This window comes from Sarcophilus harrisii, chromosome 6, assembly GCF_902635505.1.
Source record: "Sarcophilus harrisii chromosome 6, mSarHar1.11, whole genome shotgun sequence".
Classification (NCBI taxonomy): Eukaryota; Metazoa; Chordata; class Mammalia; order Dasyuromorphia; family Dasyuridae; genus Sarcophilus; species Sarcophilus harrisii.
Window position 1 is genome coordinate 244,288,526 of NC_045431.1, and position 23,761 is coordinate 244,312,286.

General features: G+C 58.1%; 1 protein-coding gene across 1 annotated transcript; it reads left to right on the top strand.

The window, feature by feature from the left end:
- The first annotated feature begins 2,320 nt into the window (after positions 1-2,320).
- On the top strand, positions 2,321-21,879 carry LOC100929774 (fatty acid desaturase 3). Its single transcript, XM_031943655.1, has 12 exons — positions 2,321-2,535; positions 11,599-11,709; positions 12,169-12,366; positions 13,326-13,427; positions 14,172-14,294; positions 14,760-14,820; positions 17,998-18,074; positions 18,858-18,955; positions 20,306-20,390; positions 21,218-21,347; positions 21,512-21,587; positions 21,786-21,879. The coding sequence occupies exons 1-12, from the start codon at positions 2,329-2,331 to the stop codon at positions 21,877-21,879; spliced, it is 1,362 nt and encodes a 453-aa protein (XP_031799515.1). The 5' UTR covers positions 2,321-2,328.
- Positions 21,880-23,761: the final 1,882 nt, after the last annotated feature.

Here is a 23,761-nt window from a genome sequence, read left to right on the forward strand (position 1 = left end):
GAGCTCCCCTTCATCTTCCCCGAGCCCCAGCCCAGAGCCCCCTCCACCTCCCCCGGGGCTCGCGCCGGGCCCCCTCCCAGGGCTCTGCCCACGCCGGGCCTTCGCCTTATAACAGTTGCTGACTGACTGCAGTTGGGTCCAGAGCGGCGCCCCCAGCGGGGAAGGGGCGGGGAGGGGGGGAAGGGAAGGGGGAGGGGGGAACGGCGGGCGCTTCCACCAAGAGCCTCCTTTGGCCTGGCGGACACGCGCCTCATTCCGGCCCCGCCCCTGCTCCCCGGTTCTGCCGGGGCCCCGATCTCGATGCTTGGCCCGGGAGCAGAGAGAGGGCCGGGCGGCTCCCCCCTCCGCCAGCGCGGCTCTGGCAAGAAGCGCTCCTTACTCATGGCTATTAATGGGCCCCTCCGCGTGTCGGGGAGGGGGAGCCTGGGCCCATTCTCTGACAGCCCGGGAGCCCCCAGACTCCCTATCAGACCCGCCCCTCCCCCTCCGCGCTTTGAGGGAAATGCCCTATTTCAGTAGCAGAAAGAAGGGGTAACTCTGCCTTTCCCTGCAAGCTCCCGGAGGCCCCGAATCCCTCCCCAGCCCCCATCTGGGCGTCCCGCGGAGAAGCCCTTTCTCTCGGGGAGCCGCTCAGAGCTCAGCTGGCCCCGCCCGGGTCGGAATCTCCCGCCAGCCTCCGGCTTCCGCCCCCCCCCCCCCCCCCACCTTCATCCCGCGGTGGAGGGACTCTGTATTCCTGAAGGCCGGGCCAGGCTTTCCTAACCCTCGGAGGCAATCAACTACCCAGGGGCTGCAATCTGCACACGCGGAGGGAGTAATCCCCCTCCTCTAATGAAATGGCTTTGAAAACTTTCAAGCACCCGAGCCTGAGAGCCGTCCCTTACCGCCCGCTCCCCTTGTCCTCCTGGCCCTTCGGGGCGGCCCCACGGTGAAGCAGCACCTTGGTCAGGTCTCCTGCGGCCCCCCCCCGCTCCCCCCGCCCCCTCCTCTGGTGTTCCCTGTCGGAGCTGTCCCGGCTCCAACGAACGGGACGGGCCCCTCACGCAGATGGTGGCAGCACCTGGGAGTGGCTCCTGGCCTCGAGCCTGCCCCTGCCCCTGCCCCCCTCCAGCCACTTCCCCAACCCTGATGGCGTCACTGCCCACTGCAGCCGGGGAAGGGAGGGAGCTGAGGGGTCACAGCCCCCCCTCTGACGCCCGTTGCTGTGTGACCCTGGAGGAGTCACTTAGGATGGAGGGGTCAGGGGGCCTGGGTTCGAATTCCTGATGTGCCGTTTCCTCCCTAGCAGACACGGTCCTCTGTAAAACGGAGGCTGGCGGAGGTGACTTCCCAGCTCTAGAGCTCTGTTCGGGGTCCTCACCCCTCCCGCCCGGGTCCTCACCCCTCCCGCCCGGGGTCCTCACCCCTCCTGCCCCGGGAGCCTGCTCTCCCATTTACCGCTTCTTTGACTTGGCCCAAGTGGCCTTGGCCCTTCTCCCGGACTCATTTTCCCCATCTGTAACAGGAGGGGGTTGGGCTACCCGCCCCCCGAGGCTTCCAGCTCCGAGTGCCCCGGACTGGGGCGGGGGGGGGGAGAGGGGGGGCTCTCGGGAGTCCTTTCCCATTGCCTTTTTCACAATAAAGCGGAGCTAGACGTGCCCGAGCTCTCGGGAGGAAACGGCCTCGCTAGCGGGGCTTTGGCAGGGAAGGCTGCAGCCTGCCCCTCCCTCCCTCCTCCCTCCTCCCTCCTCCCTCCCCCTTCTCCTCCCCTCCCGGGGGCTCGGAATCGGGAAGCTCCGAGTTCGGATTCTGCCCCGGCCCCAGAAGCGGCGCGCCCTGCCCTTGGGGCAGCCCGGGGCGGGGCGGCGGGGGGAGGGGGGGGGGGGGGGGAGGTGGCCGGGGCCGCGGCCGGCTCCCGACGCGGGGCCGACCTCCCCGCGGCCGCGCGGCAGCCAATGGCAGCTCCGCGGGCCTGTTGACACAGGGATTGGATTGGCGCCCGGGCCGTCTGCTCCCGGTGGCTGCGGAGCGGCCAGAGAGGATGACGAGTGGAGGATGTGGAGGAGGAGGAGGGGGCGAGCCCGAGCGCCGCCGTCAATGGATTTATAAGGGAGGGAAAAGTTCTCGGGGGCCGAGAGCCTCCGGGAGGCAGCGAGGGCCGGCCGCGGTGGCCGGGAGCGAGCGGAGCCCGCCCGGAGCAGCACCCGGCCGAGGGAGGGGCCGAGTCCCCGGGGCGGGGGCGGCGCCGCCGGGGGCGCCCGCGGCCCGGGCCTCCGAGGCCGGCGGCGGGAGAGGCGGGGCGGCGGCGGCGGCGCGGCGCGGAGCCCGGCGGGCCGGACGGAGGGGGCCATGGGGCGGCCGGGGGAGCCCGGGCCGGGCGGCGGCGCGCGGGGGACCCCCGTGCCCACCTACGGCTGGGCCGAGATCCGGAAGCACTGCCTGCCCACCGACAAGTGGCTGGTGATGGAGCGGAAGGTGTATGACATCAGCCGCTGGGCCGAGCGGCACCCGGGGGGCAGCCGCCTCATCAGCCACCACGCGGGAGAGGATGCTACGGTAGGCAGCCCCCGCCCCTCCCCGGCCGCCTCGCTTTGGGGCGCCGGGGGGAGGGGGGAGGGGCCCGGCGCCCGGTACCCGCAGCCCCTGCTCCCGGCCCGGTACCCGCAGCCCAGCTCCCGCGCGCCGCCCTCCAATCGCCGTCCGGCTCCAGGGAGGGGAGCGTGCAGGGGAGGGAGGCGGGCGCCCTCCAGGTGCGCCGGCCCTGCCCCAGCCCAGCTCCCGGAACCCGGGGCCCCTGCTGCCCCCCCCCCCCACGGGGGCACTGAGGTCGGGGAAGGAGGCGCGGTACAGGCGCCAAGAAACCCTCCCAGGGGCTGGGGCGGGGGCTTCGGCAGCCCGCGGGTCTGAGGCGCCCTGTCCCACCCGAGTGCCCCATCTGCCCGGGCACAGGCTGGGGCAAATGCGACTGCCTCCCAGGGAGGGCCCCAGGGATGACCAGGCAGGGGAGGAGGGGGCTGTCGTCCCAATCGGGCCGTCCCCAAGTGATATGAACCCTGGGGTTGGAATCCCCACTTCTCAGATGAGTGAGGAAACTGAGGCCGGGAGAAGGGAAGGAACTCACCCTGGGGAGAATGGTGACTCACTGACCCAGGGCCAATGCGGCTGTCTGAGCCAGTCTCCTAGGAGCCAGACGTGGGGCCCTGCCTGTCCTGCCTCCCTGGCTGGGCAGGGGAGCCGCCTGGCTCTGGAAGCCCGGCTTGGGGCCTGCCTCCCGGCCCGGGTGCGAGAGGAGGCTGTGCTGGGGGGGGCTGGCCAGCTCCTGGAAGGCAGCAAGCGGGGTTAGCTAAGGCGACCTGCCAAGGGGGCAGAGGGAGGTCCCTGTACTCGGCAAGTTGGGGTCAAACCCTGCTTCGGTGGGACGGAGGCACTGAGCTCTCCCAGGGCCGGTGGCTCGAGCCAGGCCCTTTTCATGGGGTGGAGCTCCCGCAAGAACAGCTCCTCTGTGTGGAGTGGGGGGCGGCTGGGAGAAAGGGGAGCACGCCCACAGCGCTGTCAGGCTCCACAGCCAATACAGTTGGGTTGGCAAACGCTGGGCATGGTGCGGGGCCAGGATTCCAGTGCTGGGTGGAGGCCTCGGGGACGGGGAGCTCACTACCTCCCAAGCAGCCCCTTCTGTTCTCAGCTCTAATAGGAAAGAATCAGCCCCGTTTCACAAATGAGGATCTGGGCTCCGACCTTCCGACCCTGGTCGGTCAGCCTGGGACCCAGAAAATCAAGAACACCCCGTTAGTATTGGGATGAAGGCGAGGGCCGAGCTGATCCTGCTCCCTTCCTGCCGCCCTCCTCTCTTCCCGCACCCCCAGCAGGCCGCCGGGCAGATTCCCCTCCTGAGCCCCAGGGCCGAGGGAAGCACTTCCATAGCCAAAGAAATGAATCCCTAAGGGTGGCAGGGCGGTGGGGGCGTCTCCATCATGGAGGCAGCCCCTTCTCTGCTGCCCTGGTGGCAGCTTCATATTTTCCTGCCCCTTTCTCTGTGCTCAGCATGGAAATGTGGCCGAGCTTCCCAGACTCCCTAGGGAAGATTTCCTCTGTCCCTGAGGGCCCAGGACGTGAGGCCAGAAGGCGGCCATCTGTTCACAGGAAACTAGGTGCTGCCGGGCCAAGGGCCTCAGTCTAGAATCTTACGTCCACCAATGGAAAGCTATCTCCATGACTGGCTCTCCTGGAGAAACTAATGGGCATAAGCAACAGTTGGCCCTGAAGCCAAGTGGGAATGAATGAGTGTGTATGTGTGTGTGTGTGTGTGTGTGTGTGTAATGACACCACAATAGCCTCCTCCTTTCCCCCCCATCCAAGTCCTACTCTTCCTTTAAGGTCCAGCTCAAGGCCTTTCCAATGGCCTCTCTCCTCAGAACTCCCCATTTTTTTGTGTGAACGCCTCAAGCCAGCTCTGGCAGAGGGAGCCGGGAGGGACCTGGAGCCACTTCCTCGTCACATCAGTGACTAGCAGAGCTTTGGGTCATTTGGCCACAGGCTTAGGGCAGAGCGTGTCTAGTCCAGTCTCTCCTTATTTTACAGATGGGTAAACCGAGTCCCATAGAAGTAAAGTATCTTGTTCCAGATCACACGGGGGGAGGGAGGATAAGTTGGAGAGCCGGAATCCAAGCTCTGCTCCCAACTCCAAATGAGAGAAAGCAAGGAGACAGTTCTTGAGGACGGCTCCCCCTCTTTCTCTGGCTCCCCCACGGTGCCCAATGCAGGGTTGGGCTCTCACTAAATTTCTGCTTGTTGAACTGGCTGATTTAGAAAACAATCCAAGAGCCAGGTGTGTGTGTGTGTGTGTGTGTGTGTGTGTGTGTGTGTGTGTGTTGTGTGATACACATTATCCTTAAGGGGTCAGTGGCGTAGCGTAGAGTGCCACGCATGGAGTCAGGAAGAACCCAATTCAAATTTGGTCTCAGATGCTTACTAGCTGTTACCCTGGCAAGCCATTTCACCCTGTTTGCCTCAGTTTCCTTATCTGTAAAATGAGCTAGAGAAAAAAATGGCAAACCACTTCTTTGCCAAGAACCCCTCTAAGGGGTCATGAAGAGTTGGCCAGGATAGAAAAACAACTCAGGAGCAATCTGTGCTCTGAGAGCGACTTTATGGTGTGCCCCAAGGCCTGGCCGGCTTGCTCCAGACAGCCTAGTGTGAGTCCCATGGGCGGAAGCCCTTAGCGGGCGTCAGCTCCAGCCCAGATTATGGCCGGACTCCCTTTGTTCCTGGGTCACCGGCGGGAAAGCCCCCCTTGTCGCTCTGCTGGGGCAGGGCTGGCCCTGGACATCTGGGGGCTGGGCTTGGGGCAGGAATTGTTTGGGCTGAGTCTTCTTTCCCCCGGGAGTCGGGTCCTTGGTCCTGCTGTCGCCTCCCAAGGAAAGGGCTTTCGGGGGGGGGGGGGCACATTATTATTAGCTCCTTGTCTCCGTCCCACCCGGCCCTGTAGGAGTTCCCGCATTCCTACAACCAGTCTTTCCGCTCCAGACTCCTGGCAGGACATCGCTCCAGTTGTTTTAAGTGAGGTCAGAGGTTGGGCATCCCGGGAGATAGCAGGGAGCTGCATTTCGGGGGGCGGGGGAGGCCCTGCGGGAGGGGGTCCTTCCTTCCGGCTCCCCCGCCCCGTCCACACCGACACCAGCTGGAGGCGGGTCATTTGGTCAAAAAGCATCCATTAAGTGCTTATTAGGTAGCAGGCTACACTTGGGGGTACAAAGAGGCAGGGATCGGCCCCGCCCCCCGGAAGGTTTCCTTCTAGTGGGGAGACGCTGCGTAAGTAACGGGGCACCCCCGTGCACAGAGGAGTCTCACGGCCAGAGTCGGCCGCGGGGGGAGACCAGGAAAGGGGGGTTCGAGCTGCTGCTTGAGGGAGCTCGGGGAAGCTCAGAGGAGCAGGAGGAGGAAGACCACCTTGTCCCGGCTCGGGAGAGCGGATGGTTAGATTTCCTTTTGGGGAGGCAGAAATAGAAAGATCCTTAAAACAGTGGTTCTGAAAGAGATTCTAGAACACAGACCATTAGAGCTGGAAGGGAACCTTAAGTAACGCGGCTGGGGTCACAAGCGTCTGAGGCCATATTTGAATTTGGATCCTCCTTATTCCAAAGCTAATGCTCTAACCACTGCGGCATCTAGCCATCCGTCAAATGCCAGATTTTCTTTTTTTGATTATTTACTTTTTGGTAAGGGGAGTGGGGTTAAATGACTTCTGATCCTCCTTGATCCTCCTTAATCCAAAGCTAATGCTCTGTCCATTGCACCATCTGGCTGTCCCTCAAATGAGACTTTCTTTTTAATCATTTACTTTCTGGTGAGGCATTCATTTGGGGTTAAGTGACTTGCCCAGGGTCACACAGCTAAGAAATGTTAAGCGTCTGAGGTCCCATTTGAACCCGTTTTGCACAGTGCCCTCTAGCTGCCTCCCTGATGATATGTTTTCAATGCCAGCTACATCCCAGAAATCGGTAATCTCTACAAATCGGGGCCTTGCCCTTTGTTGTCATGATTGTCTACACTTACCCAATAATGGAGAAAATGTTCACGATTGTGGATTAAACTTCAGAGTGTACTATCTCCCCGTTTCCCCTCAGAGAGTTGGTTGTTAAAGGTTTGTCAGCACACCTTTGATGCTGCCCTAGGGAGAGCAGGGCCAAGCAGTGACTGAGAGCTTAGGGCTCCGTCAGGAAGCTGGGGCTTTGCCTGAAAAGCCCAGAAACCCCATGTTAGCGCACAGAGCCATGGGGATCAGACCCCTGGAGTGATCCGAGAATATGTCAGTTGCGAGAGGTCTTGGAACATAGAACGGTTTCAGAACATAAAATGATGGAGCATAGAATATCAGTTCGAAGGTATCTCGGAACACGGAGTGTAAATTAGGGGCGTTAGAATGCTTAAGGGAACCTTAAAACATAGAATGTAAAATAGTAGTTCTGAAAGCGATTTTAGAACATAGAATATTGTTAGAAGGGAACCTTAGAACATAAGGACCTGAGAATATGGAATATTAGAGCTGGAAGGGACCTTAGAACATAGAACACAGAATATTATTTGTAAAAGGTAGCTTGGAGCTCCCTTCGAGCTGGAAAGGATCTTAGAATACAGATGGTAGAGCCTTAGTTTTGAAAAAGATTTAGCTCACAGAATGTTAGAGCTGGACACAGACTGTAAAATATGAGTCAAAAGAGGCTCCTAAGATCTGGATGTTAGAGCTGGAAGGGACCTTAGAAGACGAAAAACAGAATATTATTTGTAAAAGGTATCTTGGAAAGGATCTTAGAACACAATGTTAGAGCTGGAAGGGAACTTGGGACATTGAATGTAGACTATTAGTGTTGAAAGAGCTCTCAGAACCTGTATGTCAGAGCTGGAAAGCATCAGGACATAGAATGTCTGAGCAGATAAGGCTCTTATAGACTATTAGAGCTGGAAGAGACCTTAGAACACACAACGTAGAGTTGTGAAAAGTATATTGGAACCCAGATGTTAGAGCTTGAAAGGATCCTGGAGCACAGGATGTAGAGTGACAGTTTTGAAAAGGACCTTGGCACACAGACGTAGAATTTTAGTTCAAGAACCACAAAATGTTAGAATTGGAACCCAATGTAGAATGGCGGTACCGAAAGAGGATCCAAGAACCTGGATGTCCGAGCTGGAGGGCACCAGGACATACAGTGTCTGAGTAGATCTCAGAACATGGATGTCGGAGCTGGAAGGAGTCCTAGAACACAGGGCTCGGGTCCCCCAAAGTCACGCTGGGTGTGCCGGGCTGCTCCATCAGCACTTCGGCAGGGTGAGGCGCCCGTGGGAAGCTGCCGGCAGCATTCGCAGAGTGTGAGCTGAGAACGGGGAGCGCGGCAGAGACCGCTGTGGCTTCCCTGGAAAGGAGCCCGGACGCCGAGCATGAGCTCGGGCCACAATTTTTCCTTCCCCTTGTCCCCGCTCTGTAGCTCTGGATAGGAGCTCCCCATGTCGAGCCTCTGTGGTCCTATGGCCAGAGTCCTGTTCTCCTTTCAGACTGGGCTCGGAAAGCTCCTGGTTCGTGGAGTGCCCACAGAACCTGAGCCAGTCCTAGTGCCACTCAAGCCCAGACCCTTTTCTCTCTCTCTGCTGAGAGGCAGACTAGCACTGGGGATGGAGAGAAAGCCCCGGAACCAGGAAGATGGGTTCGAGCCCTCCCTCCCCTGGGTGTGCTTTAACCGATTTTACGCCCAAACAATCCTCCCGACTCTCAGTCACAGATCAGGTCCAGGTCTGCCTGGGGGAGCCCAAGCCTCCATTTCCACCCCAGTTTATCAGTGTCTTTCACCAGTCTCCAAGAAGGACGCGAGGCCGGAACCACGGCCATCTGTAGCGCCTTAAATGTTCCTTATATAAGGGTGCGGGTCTAAGGCACTGAGAACTTCCCAGAAATCTTGGGGGGGGGGGACTAACTCTGAGCGGCCACTTTCTACCTGGGTTCCTTCCTACCCCTTTACCTGAGCGAGATAACAGGTGGGAGCTGGGGAAGGTAATCGGAGCATAATGGAGTGCAGGAGAGAGGCTGCCGAGCTGGAAGGAGAGGTCTAGGGGTCCAAAGGGGCTGGGGGAGAGGTCTGGGAGTCCACAAGGCCAGGGGTTAATTTCAGCACCCCTCCTCCCCCCCCCATGTTGCTGGTCATGTGTCTAGAGGCAACGAACCTCTTTGTGTGTCCAGGAAATCTCAAAGACAAGAAGTTACAGGTTTTGACAAGAACTGACCACCCCCAAAGCCTCCTAATGGCCGGCATTCATTATGCATTAATATTACAGAGTCGTTTATGGGCATTATCTCATCCGCAGCTCACCCCCTCTCTGAGCCAGAGGTGCTGCTAGGCCCAGTTTACAGATAAAGAACCGGGCCCCCCGGAGGGCAGGGCCGGCAAGCGCTGGCAGAAAGGAAGCTCTCCTGCCTCCAGGTCCGGCAGAGGGTTTTCTCCATCTCATCATGAGACTCCCCCGCCGGCCTCTCTGTTCCCACATTGAGGCAGTGGCCCCCTCCCTGTACCTTGCTGAGGTATCCAGGGAGACGGGAAGTGCCTCTGGGGGAACAGGAAACATGAATCATCCCCACTTGGGGCACCGCCAGATGGGGAGGAGGCCGGTAGTGATCTCACCCCCAGAGCGAAGGATAGAAATAGAAACTTGTAGGGGTGTGAGTGTGTGGTCTCCCCGAGGGTCTGTCCAGCCCCTCCCTGCAGGCTGCCGTCGGTCCCCTCCCAGCACCCGTCGGGCTGCACCGTGGCCCTTCCCAATCTGGGGAACAGAGACCTAGAGCTCGATGGGAGTCGAAAGGGACGGCCTGGCCCAAACATGCCCTCCCCCATCTTACAGATAAAGAAACTGAGGCCCCCTCAAAGAAAAGGATTCCAATAGGAATTAATAGAGGCAAGCTTTGAACCCAGGGCTTTGCCCAGTGACTGACCCGTTGACTGGCTAACTGACCGAATCATGGGTGGGTCAGTAGCAGCCCCTGGGGAAGCCTTTAGTGGAGTCCCCAGGGACCTGCCCCGGGCCGCTCAGCATTTCTACTTCTGACACTGGTTTGGACGAAGGTTTAATTACGCGGCCCGCTGACCCCATCCCCCTCAGCTCTGAGACTGACTTAGCCCACCAGGATCAAGAGCTAGGAAGATATCCATAGTGGAGCCATTAGGGGGCACAGCGGAGAGAGCACCAGCCCTGCAGCCAGGAGGACCTGAGTTCAAATTCAGCCTCAGACACTTAACACTTCCTGGCTGAGTGACCCTCTGCAAGTCACTTAACCCCATATGTCTCAGAAAAAAAAGGGGGGGGGCTCTCCATAGACTAGAGTGAAAGGCCAAATATAATTAAATAAATCTGAATAGGGACATATACCTCTACGCGTACACGTATGTATGTATATTTCTACGTGTAGGTTCCAAAAATCGGCTTCATGAACGACTGCAGACAGGAGCCGTAGTCCAGGCCCCTCTTGGCGGAGGGAGGGCAGGGGCACCTCAGGTGGAAAGCTGTTAAGTCCATGCTGTCACTGTCTGCTGCGGGGCTGATTTTGACGGACATCATTTGTTTTGACATCAGTTTTATTTCAAAATCTGACCCGCCTCTGCCCCTGCAGTGACTCATGCCCCATTAAAAAGGATTTTAAAAGTTCATGAGAAACAAACAGCTGCTTCAGTCCGCCAACTGTCCTGCGGCGACCGACGGGATTTACACCAATCCCTGCCGGGGTGGCCCCCCAGCTTCCAGGGGAAGGGCATTTTCTCAAGTCTGTTCCAGGATGGAGCAGGATCATTACAATTACAGATGGAGTCCTTCCAGAAATGGCTGATGTAATGATAGGAGACAGGAATTAAACTTGTCGGGGAAAAATGGGTCCTCAAAAAATCAGCTTCCTGAGTATAAATGGGGGGAAAGGGGCCGGACAATGGCTCCTCTTAAAGAAGTCTGGGAGTTTCGGCAGATCCGGGCTCCATGTGCGCTCGGGAGGGCTGGCCAAAGAACTCGCGCTTTCCCAGGATGCACTAGGAAAAGCAAGGAGGAGGGAAGCAACGTTGTGCTGGACTGTCTTGGAAAGTTGTATTCGGGTGGGGGAATTCTGTTTGAGGAAGGATAGTGAGGAGCCGTCAGGAAGAAAGTGGCCAAGATGGCGGTGGGCTTTGAGCCCTGGGGTAGAGGACCTGATGTGGTCTAGAGAGGAAAAGCTAGGGGACATGGGAGGGAAGGATGTAGCTTTCTCTGAGGATGTGAAGGGCTGCCTGTCATGGAGGAGGGTTCTATTGGCTTTGTTCCACTTGGTCTCGAATGAGGAAGGAGGAAGATTTCAGCTTGGCTTTGGGAAAGATCCTCAACTATCATAGCTGTGTGGAAGGAGAAGGGACAGTCTCCAGAGTGTGTGTGTGTGTGTGTGTGTGTGTGTGTGTGTGTGTGTGTGTTGGTGTCTGTGTCTCTATTCCAATGGAACCAGAGGACCCCGCCCCCCTCCCACCTCCCGCATTGAAGATGGAGTCTAGAAAAGCGATTCCTATTCAAAGCCTTCCAAGAACGTTCCCAGCTGGAGATCCTGTGAGGATTTCCTCTCTGGGACTGTCGCTGCCCCATTTGGAGGGAAAGAGCTTCTGAAAATCCAAGCAGAAAGGCCTGTTGGAGAGCTGTCCCAAGTTAAGCCTGTTTTCAAAGGGCAAAACCAGTTTCCTAATGGTTTATATTTACCCCACTGCCTTGTGGGTAATCAATCGTTAAATTGAATGCCTACTAAGTGCTAAGGGCTGAGGACGCATAAAAGAAGAAAAGCAAAAACACTCGCTCCCTTTGAAGAGTTCACAATCTAGCCCAAAGAGATGAAACAAACACCGAGTTTGCCCCAAAGCGGGTCCACCGGCCCTGGGTTCTGCTCCAGCTTCAGGTTTCTTACCCAGGCGAGGGACATGGCTGGCCACCAAGAGGGTGGGGAGGAATCAGGGCCGGGGGAAGTCTATTGGAACGAGCCAACGGTGGCCGAAGTTCTTCGGGCCAATGGTGGGGAAAGTCCTTCCGCCCTCTCGTGAGTCTCTATCTGTGTCTGTTCATGCATCTTTTCCCCCCACCCAGGAAGCTTTCCACGCCTTCCATCAGGACCTGGGTTTTGTGAGGAAGTTTCTGAAGCCCCTGCTGATTGGGGAGCTGGCCCCTGGGGAGCCCAGCCAGGACAGACAGCAAAATGTGAGTGAAGGTCCCTTTCTCTGGGGAGAGGAGAATAAGTGTTGGATGGGTGAGTCCCAGCCAAGGGTGACCTTGGGTCAGGCACTGTCTCTCAGTTTTCTCATCTATAGAATGGGACAGTTATGTTTCATAGACTCGCTCAGTTATGGGATTGCACCCGAGGGCATCCAATCCCTCCCTGAAGCAGGAGTCCCCTGCAAGAAGGCCATCAGTGATGGGGAGCTCACTCCCACACAAGGAGATCCCTTTTATCCCTCAGAGAGAGGAGGGCTCCCAGGGAGTGGGGGATGATGGGAGAACGTCCAGAAACCCAAGTATTTTTGGGATTGTGTGCTCATCTTCCTTACTGGCTGGGACGGTGAGCCGAGCCCTCAGATGGGGTCTGGGGGGGGGGCGGAGACTGGGGGATCTGGATTTAGGTTTGGGGCTGAACCAGAGACGTGCCTCCTTCCCCCCCAGGAGCAGCTGATCGAGGATTTCCGAGCCCTGCGCCGGACCATAGAGGACATGAAGCTGTTTGAGGCCGACACCAAGTTCTTCTCCCTGATCCTGGGCCACATCTTGCTCATGGAGGGCCTTGCCTGGCTGGTGATCTACCTGCTGGGCACCGGCTGGGGCCCCACCCTCCTCGCTGCCGTGGTCCTGGCCATCTCCCAGGTGAGCGCCCTCGGGGGCCGGAGGGGCCCAGAATGGGGGTGTCCGCTCAAGCCGCCCCCCGGCTGTCATCCGCCCCGAAACCCGAGCTCCGGCCTGGGGATGCAGGTTCCCTTTTGTAAAACAGGCGGCCTGAAAACCGTGTCTCTGATGATAACCCTGGGGTGCTGAGTGCAGTAACCACCTTGGAATCAGGAGGACCCGGATTCGAGTCCTGCGTTAGATACTGTGATGCTGGGCAAGTCATTCTCTGGGCCTCAGTTTCCTTCTTTGTAAAATGAAGGCTGGACTAAATGCCCGCCGAGGTGCTCTCTCCCTCTAGAGAGATGATAGCTGTGATCCCTGGTGTCAAACTGCCCCCTCTGACTTTCATGGCCCTTCCCCGGGTTCTGATAGTTGGGTACAACAGCCGGCAATTACAAAGGGATTTATAAAGTCTTGCTAAATACCTCTTGTCTCATTTAAGCCTTGCAACAAACCCATGAGATCAAAGCTATTATCTTCCTCATTTTTACAGATAGGGAAACTGAGGCCAGGAGCCCCAGCAGCCCCAGTTTAATACTCTTACCACTAGACAGCCCAACCTGTAAGATGTAGGGCTTCTTCCTCTGCTTATGTTGTCATGGCTCAGTTCAGGTGCTGCCTCCGCCTTGAAGCCCACCCTGATTCTCCCAGCTGCAGACATGTGTTTTTCCTCAGCCTTTTCTTGAGCCCTTTGTTTGGGTCTTCCCCATGTCCCACGTATGTGTCACTCTGCTTCCACCCTGTGAAGGGGGGAAGGTTTCATTTTGTGTCTGAGTGACTAGCACCTTGGACAGGGCTTCAACACACCAGGTACTCCATAAGTGCTTCACACATACAGCAGGCGCTCCATAAGTGCTTTTGGAGTTGGATGGGTGAGCGGGCCTCAGGCCGGCCCCCTCTGCTCAAACTGCTGAGCTTCCTCCCTGCCCCTCTGCCAGGCCCAGAGCTGGTGTCTGCAGCACGACCTCGGCCACGTCTCTGTCTTCAAGAAGTCCAGGTGGAACCACGTGGGCCAGCAATTTGTGATGGGACAGCTGAAGGTGAGGCCGGCCGGACCTGGGGTGTGGGGGGGAGGGGGTGCACCTATTCCTCTTTCCCCCAGAAAACCAGGGCCCCCTTCCCCTGGAGCCCGTGGGGGTGGCCAGGTAAAATGCAGAGGCCCCCCCTAGTGTTAGCGTGAACTTACTGCTCCTCCTATCCGGAGGCCGCTAACTCAGAGCTCCGCCGGGCGTTCAGCTCTGCTCCGAAAAGTGGGGGCACTTGGGTCTGGACGCGACCACAGGCCATCGGAGGCCCAGCCAGTACCTACCTTCTGCGATCCCTCCAGCTCTGACAGGTCCTTCCTAGCTCTGACGTCCCGTGTTCTAAGTGCCCTCCTGCTTGTAACACTCTGTTCTAGGGTCCCTCCGGCTCATACATCCTGTGTTCTTTGCTCTCAGGTCCTTCTCACCTCAGCATCCCTTTAGAACATCTGTTCGAAGGTCCCTCTTGTCTCTAACTTTTTACATTCTGCCCTATAGTCCTTCCCAGCTCTGACATCTGACAACTCCCCAGTCAAATACCCAGGCTCCTTCTGTGCTTGGGGGGGGGGGGGATTTCTCCTGAGAAGATTTTTCCTAGATTGGTGGTGGAGGTGGGGAGAAGGACACCTGGACCTTCTGCCCTGGGTGGGGGGAGGGATCCAACCACAACTCCCTCACTCGCCTTGTCTGGAGGTCACATAGGGCCCTTTGGGTCCCAACCCGTGCCTTGAACTTGACCTTGCCCCCGCCCCCATTCTGCAGGGTTTCTCAGCCCACTGGTGGAACTTCCGTCACTTCCAGCACCACGCCAAGCCCAACGTCTTCTACAAGGACCCGGACGTGACCCTGGCCCCTGTTTTTCTGCTGGGAGAGTCGTCAGTGGAGGTACGGGCAGAGCACCCAGTGCTGGGGGATGGGGGAAGTGGGAGGAGGGGGGCCCTCCAGCCTCTGGAGGGAGGGGGAGGAGGTGAACAGAGCTCAGACTCTCCGGAGTTTGTCATTCTTGCTCACCTAGAGAGGCAGCTCAGGGTGGAAGGGCCCCCTTTGCTTTGCTCCCCAACGGGCGAGTATCAGCTCCGAGCTGAGAACCCAGGAACCGAGGCTTAGGAGTGGGAGAGATTCTTCTCTGACCCAAGGGACTTCCCTCTGTGCCATCCCTGCCGGGGACAGGACTTCTTGACCCTGAACATGTAGCAGCCCCTCAGGCCCTGTCTACTTGTACAAGAGGATCATGGGAGCTGGAGGCAGGCAGCCCCTCCTTTTGGCCACCACATGACCAAAGCGGGGCTCTCTGGGGACAGAAGGAGCTCCTCAGGCTCCCTCCTCACCCAGCTCTCCTTTCTCCTCCAGTACGGCAAGAAGAAGCGGCGGTACCTCCCCTATAACCACCAACACCAGTATTTCTTCCTAAGTGAGTACCCGGGTCCCTGGGACTCCTGGACCCCCTTTACCTCCCCAGGACCCTGGGGCTAGATGTGGCTGAGATCAGGTGGCTGCTCTCCAGGTTTGCCTTTGACCCCAAATTGGAAAGGATGGTTAATACACTGGATGACAGAGTCAGTGTACAAAAGCCGGAATTGGGGGAGGGGAGAAGGAAGGAAACACGTACCTACTGTGTGCTAAGCACATTACAAATATCATCTAATTTGATCGTCACGACAACCCCGGGAGGTAGGTTATTGTTATTTTACAATTTTGTATTTTACATTTGAGGAAACTGAGGCAGACAGAGATGAAGTTATTTCCTCAGATGACTAGGGAAGTGACAGAAGCTGGATTTAAATTTGACATCAGGTCTGGAGCCTCATATAATGAGGCTCAATCTAATAAGACAAAAGTCACGGGGATAAATGTAAAGTCTTGCACTTGGGCATAAAAAAAAAAAAAAATCAACTTTGCAAGTATAAAATGGGGAAGAAGGCTTATATAGCAGTCATTCCAAAAACGATCTGGAGGTTTTAGTGGGCCACAAACTGAATCTTAATTAACAATGTGATGGAGCAACCAAGAAAGCTCAGAGGCTAATCCTGGGCAACATTACTGGAAGTGGAGCCTCCGGGGATGAGGGGTGGATGCCGTCCTGGGCAAACCTCCTTTGGAGGGCTAGCTTCCATTTTGGAGACCACAGATTAAGAAGGATGTTGATAAGCTGGACGATGACCAGGATGGTGTCACAGTCAAACAGTCGTAGTGATTCCGTTTTCCTTTTCCCATCATTTTGTGAAGTTAAACTTCCAAGTCACCTGAGTTTGGAGAAATCACAAAATTACCCACCAAGCAGAATGTCCTCAAACTCCCCCTCTTGTGTCTCTCCTCAGCCTCCTCCCAATCTCTCTCCAGCCCCCCCCCCAGTCAAATCAGGGTCTTAATCTTTCCATCCTGCTCGCCATTCCCTCCGAACTGTAATGTTAATGGATAAAAACCAGAGTTCTGAGTTCTAGGCTACCAAGAGCCCTGAACCCGGTGGGTTTTGATGCAGGCTAAATAAATTGCTTTCTGGATGACACTTGGCTTAATTATTTAACTGTAACAACGGGGAAGGACCGCAGGCCATGAAGATGAAGGTCAGTCTTCCTGTGTAGCCTGAAAAAGTGATTCGGAACCCCTGGGGGTCTTTATGAAAATCCCGTCCCCATGGGATTTCCCATCTCCCTCACGTTCTGCCCTCAAATCCCATGGTGCCCTCTGGAATCCCTGTTCCATAGGCAACAACTTTCTCTTTGTCCAAAATCCTTTCCTCTTCCCCTCCTTCCATCCGATAGTTCCTACCGAATTCTGGTCCTGCCTTCCCATCCCCCTCTCCCACCATGATACCCCCTTTCCAGTTCTGGTTCTACTTCCCCTTCTTGGGCTCTAGATCAGGTTCTCTGACGATAGCGTCTCTCGGCGTTTAGTTCCAAACTCTTTTTTCTCCTTCCTCTTTTCTGCTTTACTCGGGGATCTTCTCAGTCCCTGGACTTTTATCTCCATTGTGCTGATGACTCTTAAATCTATGTCCCCTGCCCCAAGTTCCCTTCTTACCGCGGTCTCACAGCTCTAAATGCTTTTCAACATCTTGGAGTAGATGTCCAATAGGAATCATTCTCTTTCCCCCCAAACCCTTCCTGCTCCCACCTTCCCAATTAGCATCAATGGCATCGCTTCCTGCCATTGTGGCCCTCGGCAAGAACAGAAACAATACAAGTTGGCATGGCTGGCTCTCCAGTCCTGCTCGCTCTTAAAACCTGAGTTGTTTAGTCTGATCTCCTTGTGCTTTTCAAAGAAAGAACCCACCTTCCCTCACCTCTCTCAGACATTGCCCATTTATACTGCACGTGGCCTGGAACGAGATCTAGAGGCTCTAGAGCTGGATCGGGATGAGGGCGGGGCCCGTCTTTTGCCTCTTTTTGTATCCTCAGCACTTTGTGCGGTGCCTGACACAGAGTAGGCTGATGGAGAGGAGAAGACTGTGGAAGAGCAGCTGAAGCGTTGTCACATGGGAGAACAATTAGGATTGTTCTGCTTGGCCCCAGATAGCAAAACCGGGAGCAATAGTGGATGAGTGAGTGAGCAAAGTAGTAAACTGAGGCAGGGGGAGGGGCTACCTATCTCCAAGTTAAATGGGCCGTTCTTTGTCTTGAAAGGGTTCAAGCAGACACCCGCTCATTATGGGCATGGAAGCCTGGGAATTCCAGCTGGGTGTGGGTTAGTGTTAGTGAGTGGGTGTTGCCTCAGACAAACAGACTTGGGAAAGACCTTAGCTTAAAAAGGCCAGCGCTCCCACTACATTCAAGGCCCTCTCCAGTCATCCTGATCTGTATTTGCCCATTGAATCCAGATAGGTCTGGAGGAGAAAGGGAGGCTGGTGACTTTGCACAGCCCTCCCTCACTGACATCCAACTCACTCGCAAGCCATGGTATCGCTTCCCGCCATCGTGGTCCTCGGCAAGAATAAAAACAAGTGATAAAAGTTAGCATAGGTGGCTCTCCAGTCCTGCCCACTCTGGGCTTCCTTAGTTGTTCAGTCTGATCTCGCTGCACGGTTCTGTCACAGGGAAGAGACTTGGCCAAGTTCTCGCCAGTAGGAGTATGGAGAGAGGATTCAAACCCGTGTCCTCAGTGGCTAATGTTTAAATGGCATTCAAAGGCTCGTGTTATATCATTGGAACGTTGGGAGGTGCTATTGTAATGTCCATTTTAGAAATAAATAAATGGGCTTCGAGTGCTGCAGCGATCTGCCCAAGCTCCCAGAGCTGGTAAGCGGCCAAAGTCGGATTCAAATCTAGTCTGGAAACATGACCATTGAAAGAAAGGGCAAGGCTGGACGTGGCCACTTCCGGTTCCTTCCTTCCTCCAGGGAGGCCTCTTCTGCTTTCTCCAAGCCTCAGCTTGGCTTCCTTTTAAGAGCCTCCGAGTCCACCTCTTTGGGCCTCAGTTTCCTCATTTGTAAAATGTGACTGTTAGACCCAGTGCCCTTGTCGGTCCCCCCCAGCTCTAGAGCTTGAGTTCCCCTCCTCCACCTCGGTTTTGTCCTTGACGTCCCCCTAGTACTTGCTCAACTAGGGCTGCCGGGCCCTTCCTTCTGACAGCCCCTGCTCTTCCCTCACAGTTGGGCCGCCCCTCCTCACGCTGGTGAATTTTGAGGTGGAAAACCTGGCTTATATGCTGGTGTGCATGAAGTGGGCGGTGAGTGATGGCGGGGCTTGGTGAGGGAGGAGGCAGGGACAGTGTGGGAGGAGGAGGGTGGAGGGAACTCACTAGAAATGTGTGTGAGAGAGAGACAGAGACAGAAAGAGAGAGACACAAAGAGAGAGACACAGAGAGAGAGACAGAAAAAGAGAGACAGAGACAGAAAGTGAGAGACACAGAGAGACAGAGAAAAAGAGAGAGAGAAACATAGAAAAAGAAAGAGAAAAAGACAGAAAAAGAGACAGAGAGACAGGAAGAAACAGAGGGACTGAGACAGACAGACAGAGGGACAGAGACGGTGGGAGGAGGATGGTGGAAGGAGTTGGCTAGAAAGGGTTGTTTGTGTGTGATACAGACAGACAGAAACGGAGACACACAGAGAGTCAGGCAGAGAGAGAAACAGAGACAGAGGCAGAGAGGCTGACAAGTGCCAGACAGAGAAGTGATGAAAACCGAGACAGAATGAGAGGGAACAAGGACAGAGACAGAACGAGACACAGAGACAGAGACAGACATGAGAGATGCTCCGGGGAACAAGGGAGAAGACGGGAAACTCAGCTGCCTCAGTGGACCTGGGTCTTTTGGGGCCGAACTGAAGGGGAACTGGAAACACTATGAGTACTTCTCTGCCCGCCCCTAGCTCTGGCCCCTCCTTCCAGGTGTCATTCAGCGCTTGTCCCACTCCCCAGAGTGGGGAGGGATACCAGGGGAGGAGGGGATGGGCCAGAGGAGGACACTGAGGGTCCCAATGGCGCCCCCACCCCGTCCCCCTCTCCCTAGGATCTGCTCTGGGCCCTGAGTTTTTACGTCCGATTCTTCCTGTGCTATGTCCCCTTCTACGGCACCCTGGGAACGCTGCTCTTCTTCATCTTGGTCAGGTAGGTCCCGGCGGGGAGGGTCTGGGAGGGGAGGAGCTCCCGCCTTGGTTCACCTCAGTCAGTCAGTCAGAGACATTTGTTAAAACCGACTGTGCGGGGACCTCAGACAGCGACGAGTCCCGGGCCTGGGAGCTCCGCGCGAGAGCCCGTGCGCACTTAAGGGGTCCCTCGGGTACCCACAAAGCAAATGGAAGATAATCCCAGGCAGTCGGAGCGGGGCGGAGGCAGGGGGGAGGGGAGGGGGTGGATCAGAAAAGCCTCTCCCAGAGGCGGGGTCTAAGCCTCCTCCTGAAGAAGCCGGGGGACAGCTGAGGAGCTGGAAGGACTGAGCCAAGGCTAGGTCAGAGAGAGGCTGGGACCCATGGATGGATATCAGAGGGGAGAAAGGATGAAAAGACTGAAATCGCAGGGAGACTCTAGATTAGTCATGGTCTTAAATGCCTACGGAGGACATTGTCTGATCTTAGAGGTAATAGGGAGCCCCGAGAGGTTACTGAGCAGGAGAGGGACATGGGCGTGATATGTGGCAGAGAAAAGTCCCTTTGGCTGGTCCGGGGACCCAGAAGCCAACATTTTCCCACCTTTCTGGTCCTGCCTGGCTTGTCCAACTGCCCCTAGGTCTCTACGGTGATATCGCCTCCTTTCCTTCCTAATAATGAGGATGGCGGGCATGTCTGGAGGTTTACAAAGCTCTTCCCCACATCTGTCCCACCTGTACGGCAAGTACAGGGCCCTCCTGTTCCCATGTTATAGATGAAGAAACTGAGGCTTAAGGAGGGGAAGGACTGAGAAGTGGCAGAGCCGGGATTGGAACCTATTTCTTTTGATTCCCAATCCAAAGTTCCTTCTCCTGCAGTCCAAGGATCATGGGATTCGGAGTCTGGGGACCTGGGTTCCAATCCTGCTTCTGAAACCCACTCCCTGTGTGATCTTGGACAAATCACTCAACTTCCTGGGCCTCATTTCCCTCGTTGGTAAAATGGTGGCAGTGATTCAGCAGCTTCTCCCAATCTGCGATCCTCTGATTTAGAGCCAGGAGTGACCTGAAAGGGCATTGTGCCCGGTGCCCTCTCTTGTGCCCTCGGCCGGTTGAGGCTCCACGTGTCCCAGGCGGCATTCTGGGCTGGCCCTCCCCCCAACCTCCCAGGGTTACCTTGTCCTCTTCCCCTGGAGTTGGAGGCCGTCGGGCCACAGTGTCACTGGCGGTCGTCAGGAACTAGAGGGATTTCCGCCAGCGGCGCTGCCCTCTGCCCTTCCTACCTTCCCACTCAGCCTGGCTCCCCGGCCCGGGCACTACAGGGCGTGCCCAGGGAGACTGGCAGGGCAGTGCCCGTTTCTTCTCCTCCCCAGGGTCCTGGAGAGTCACTGGTTCGTGTGGATCACGCAGATGAATCACCTCCCCAGGGACAGGGGAGGAAAACCGGATTGGGTTAAGGTGAGAGTTGAGAAGCCCGCCGGGGGGAGGAGGGAATGGGCCGGAAGGGGGGGCGGCGGGACTTCCCGCCCCATCCTAAACATTTGGGGTTTAAGATTTTAGAAACCAGGATTTTTAGTAAAGTGGTTTTTTATGATAACATACGGAAGGCTTTGGAAGGGAAGAGACACAAAAGAGAGAGAGACTGAGATGGAGAGATAGAGAGACAGAGGGAGAGGAGAAGAGAACAGAGAGAGAGAAGAGAGAAGGAGACAGGGAGAGAAAGACAGAGACACAGAGAGACTGAGATAAAAGACAGAGAGAAGAGAGAGGGAGAGAAGAGAAGAGAAGACAAAGGAGAGACAGAGGGAAGAGACAGGGACCAGAGAAGAGACACAAAGAGGATGAGATGAGATAGAGAAGAAGAGGGAGAGAGAGAGACAGAGAGAGACAGAGGCAGAGAGAGACAGAGACCCAGAGAGACAGAGACACAGAGAGAGACTGAGATAAAGAGATAGAGAGACAGAGAGAGGGAGAGAGAGACAGAGAGAGACAGAGGCAGAGAGAGACAGAGAGACTGAGATAAAGAGATAGAGACAGAGACCCAGAGAGACAGAGACACAGAGAGAGACTGAGATAAAGAGATAGAGAGACAGAGAGAGACAGAGAGACTGAGATAAAGAGATAGAGACAGAGACACAGAGAGACAGAGACACAGAGAGAGACTGAGATGGAGAGATAGAGAGACAGAGAGAGAGAGACAGAGACAGAGACAGAGACTCACACACACAAAGGGGCACACAGACAGAACTGCAGTTCTCCCCTGAGCCTGGCTCCCCCCTTCCCAGGGACAGCGGGGTCTCTCCCCTCCGCGCTGTCCCGGGCGGCTGCCTGTGAATGTGGGCCCACCGGGCCGCCGGTTTCCCCCGGGCCCCGCCCCGCCCGGGGCCGCGGCCCCACTTTCAGATCAGGGGGCGGGCGGGGGGGGGGGGGGGGAGCTGAGGCCCGGAAGGGGGGGGCGGGCATCTAGAGGGCACGGACCGGCCCCGGGACCGAGACCCCAGCCCTTCCGGCGCGGGGCTCGCCTTGCCCTGCCAGGGCGGGGGCCGTGGGGGCGCTGTTTCCGCCTCCCGCCCCCCCAGCTGAAAGCCCGGGAACGGCAGCCTCGCTCTTCGTGGATTGGTTCAGCGGCCACCTCAACTTCCAGATTGAGCATCAGTGAGTGGGGGGTCTGGGGCCGGGGAGAGCTTTAACGCGCCGGGGCCCTGGTCTGGCCTCCCGGGTCCCAAAGGCAGGTGGGGAAACGAGGGCCGAGGGCCTAGCACGGCCCGGCGGCCCATTCCACAGAGGGAGACACTGAGGCGGGGCGGGGGAGGGGCACCCGCAGCCCGCCTCTCTCCCCCTGCCTCCCGCCAGCCTCTTTCCCACGATGCTGACATACACAAGATCGCTTCTGGTGAAGTCCCTTCGCCCAGCCGGGCTCAGCCGAGGTCGCCCCGCGCGGCGCTGATGGACTTGCAACGTGCCCCCGGCTGGGGGAGGGGGAGGAGGGGGGGGGGAGGAGGGGGAAGGGGAGGGGGGAGGGAGGGGGAGGGGAGGGGGAGGGGAGGGAGGGGGGGGGCCTGGGCGCGGGAGGGCCCCGCTGCCCCACCGGCGGGGCCCAAGAGGAAGGGGGGGGGGGCCCGGGCCCCCCGGGGGTGGGCGGGCCCGGCCCTGAGCCCGCCCTTCCTTCCCCAGGGCCCCAAAGAAGCTGGCCCTTTTGAGCACCTCCTGGTGAACTGGCCACAGGGGGGCCCCGGGGCCCCCCCGGGGGCCCCTCATGGGCCCGCCCCCCCTGGGGGGGGGGGAAGGGGGGGGGAGGAGGGGGAGGGGGGGGGAAAAGGGGGAGGGCCCGGCCCCGGGGGCCCCCCGGGGCCCGACCGGGGGGCCCGGGAGACCGAGCCCCCCTTTGGGGGCTTTGGGGCCCCCCGGGCCCCCCCCCCCGGGGCCTGGTTGGGCCCCATGGAAATTGGGAAAAAACCCGGAAATTGGGGGGCTCCGGGGGTTTGTGTGGGCCCCCGGGCCCGTTTTTCCAAGGGGGCCTCTGCCCTCGGGGGGGGGCGGCCCAAACCGAGCCGGGGCCCCGGGGCCCGCCCCCGCCCGGCCAAAAGCCCCCGAACCCCTTTTAGGGTTAAAGTAACAGGTTCAGGCCCCAAACCCCCGGAAGTAAGCCCGGGGGGGCCCCCGGCCCCCCCCCCTCCCCCCCCATCTTGGGGGGGGGGGGGCCCCCCCGCCGGGGCCCCCCAAAGGGGGGGGGGGAGGGGGGGGCCCTTGGGGGCACGTGGGCCCCCTCCTGGGATCCGGGAGGCCCGGGCCGGTCACCAGCTGCCCCCCCCGCCCCGCCCCCTCCTGTCAGAACCTCCCCTGGGGCTCTCCTCGCTCCCCCAATGGCGGGATCTCGGGCGGGGAGCGGAGGCCAGCTCTGGGGCCTGACGCGGGCCGGGGCGGCCGCCGGCCGCTAGAGGGAGACAGACACCAGCAGGGGCCTCCCCGCCCTGGGCCCCCCTCCAGCACCGGCTTCCTTCCAGGCTTTCTGTCCGGCTCTCCTTGGCCAGGCCAAGGGGAGCTTCTGAAACTTGCACAAGAGGAGGCGGGCCCTGGGGAGAGGTGATTGGTCAAGGAGGATCCGCCATAAGCAAGCTTGTATTAGTCACCCACTGAATACCACGTCCCATACATCCCATCCTGAGCCACAGCGATGCAAAGCCCCCCCCAAGGGTGAGGATTCTTTCTCTCGGCCACGTTCTGCCCCCCCACCCCCGGATGTGAGGTGAATCTGTGCAGAACACAGGGGAGAAGGGGAAGGGACTGATGGGAAGGCTCCTTCAGCAAGAGCCTAGGAGCATCCCGGGAGGAAGGCCGGGGCCGAGCTCCTCCTCCATCGCCCGCGAGGGCAGGGACCCTGACCCCGGAGCTCATCCTCTGGCCCCCGGCCTCCCAGTCTCCGCCGCTTTCTGGCTTTCCAGAGCATTCCCAGGAGTCCCGGCTGCCAGGACTTGCCATCCCGCAGCAGCTCTCCTGGTCCTGCCGAGGCTCCCCGAGTTCCCGAGGACGTGCTGCCCCCTGGTGGTCACTGGCACATCCCTCCTGGCGCGGAAGTGGTGCAGACCTTGCCCCTGCCAGGCTGTGAGTGCCCCCAGGAGGGCCGGGTTCTAGGCCAGGCGCTGCCGCTCAGCCTGCTGCCGCACCACATGGGCCACGTCGTTCCTTCATCTGGGAAACAAGGGCTGGACTAGACAGAAAAACCCAGATTTCTGTGTCCACTCAGATGTTCCCTGTCCTAGGTTCTCCCTGGGCTCTTCCCTGTTCCCTGTTCCAAGCTTGGTCTCTGCTCTGACCTTCTCTGACATTCT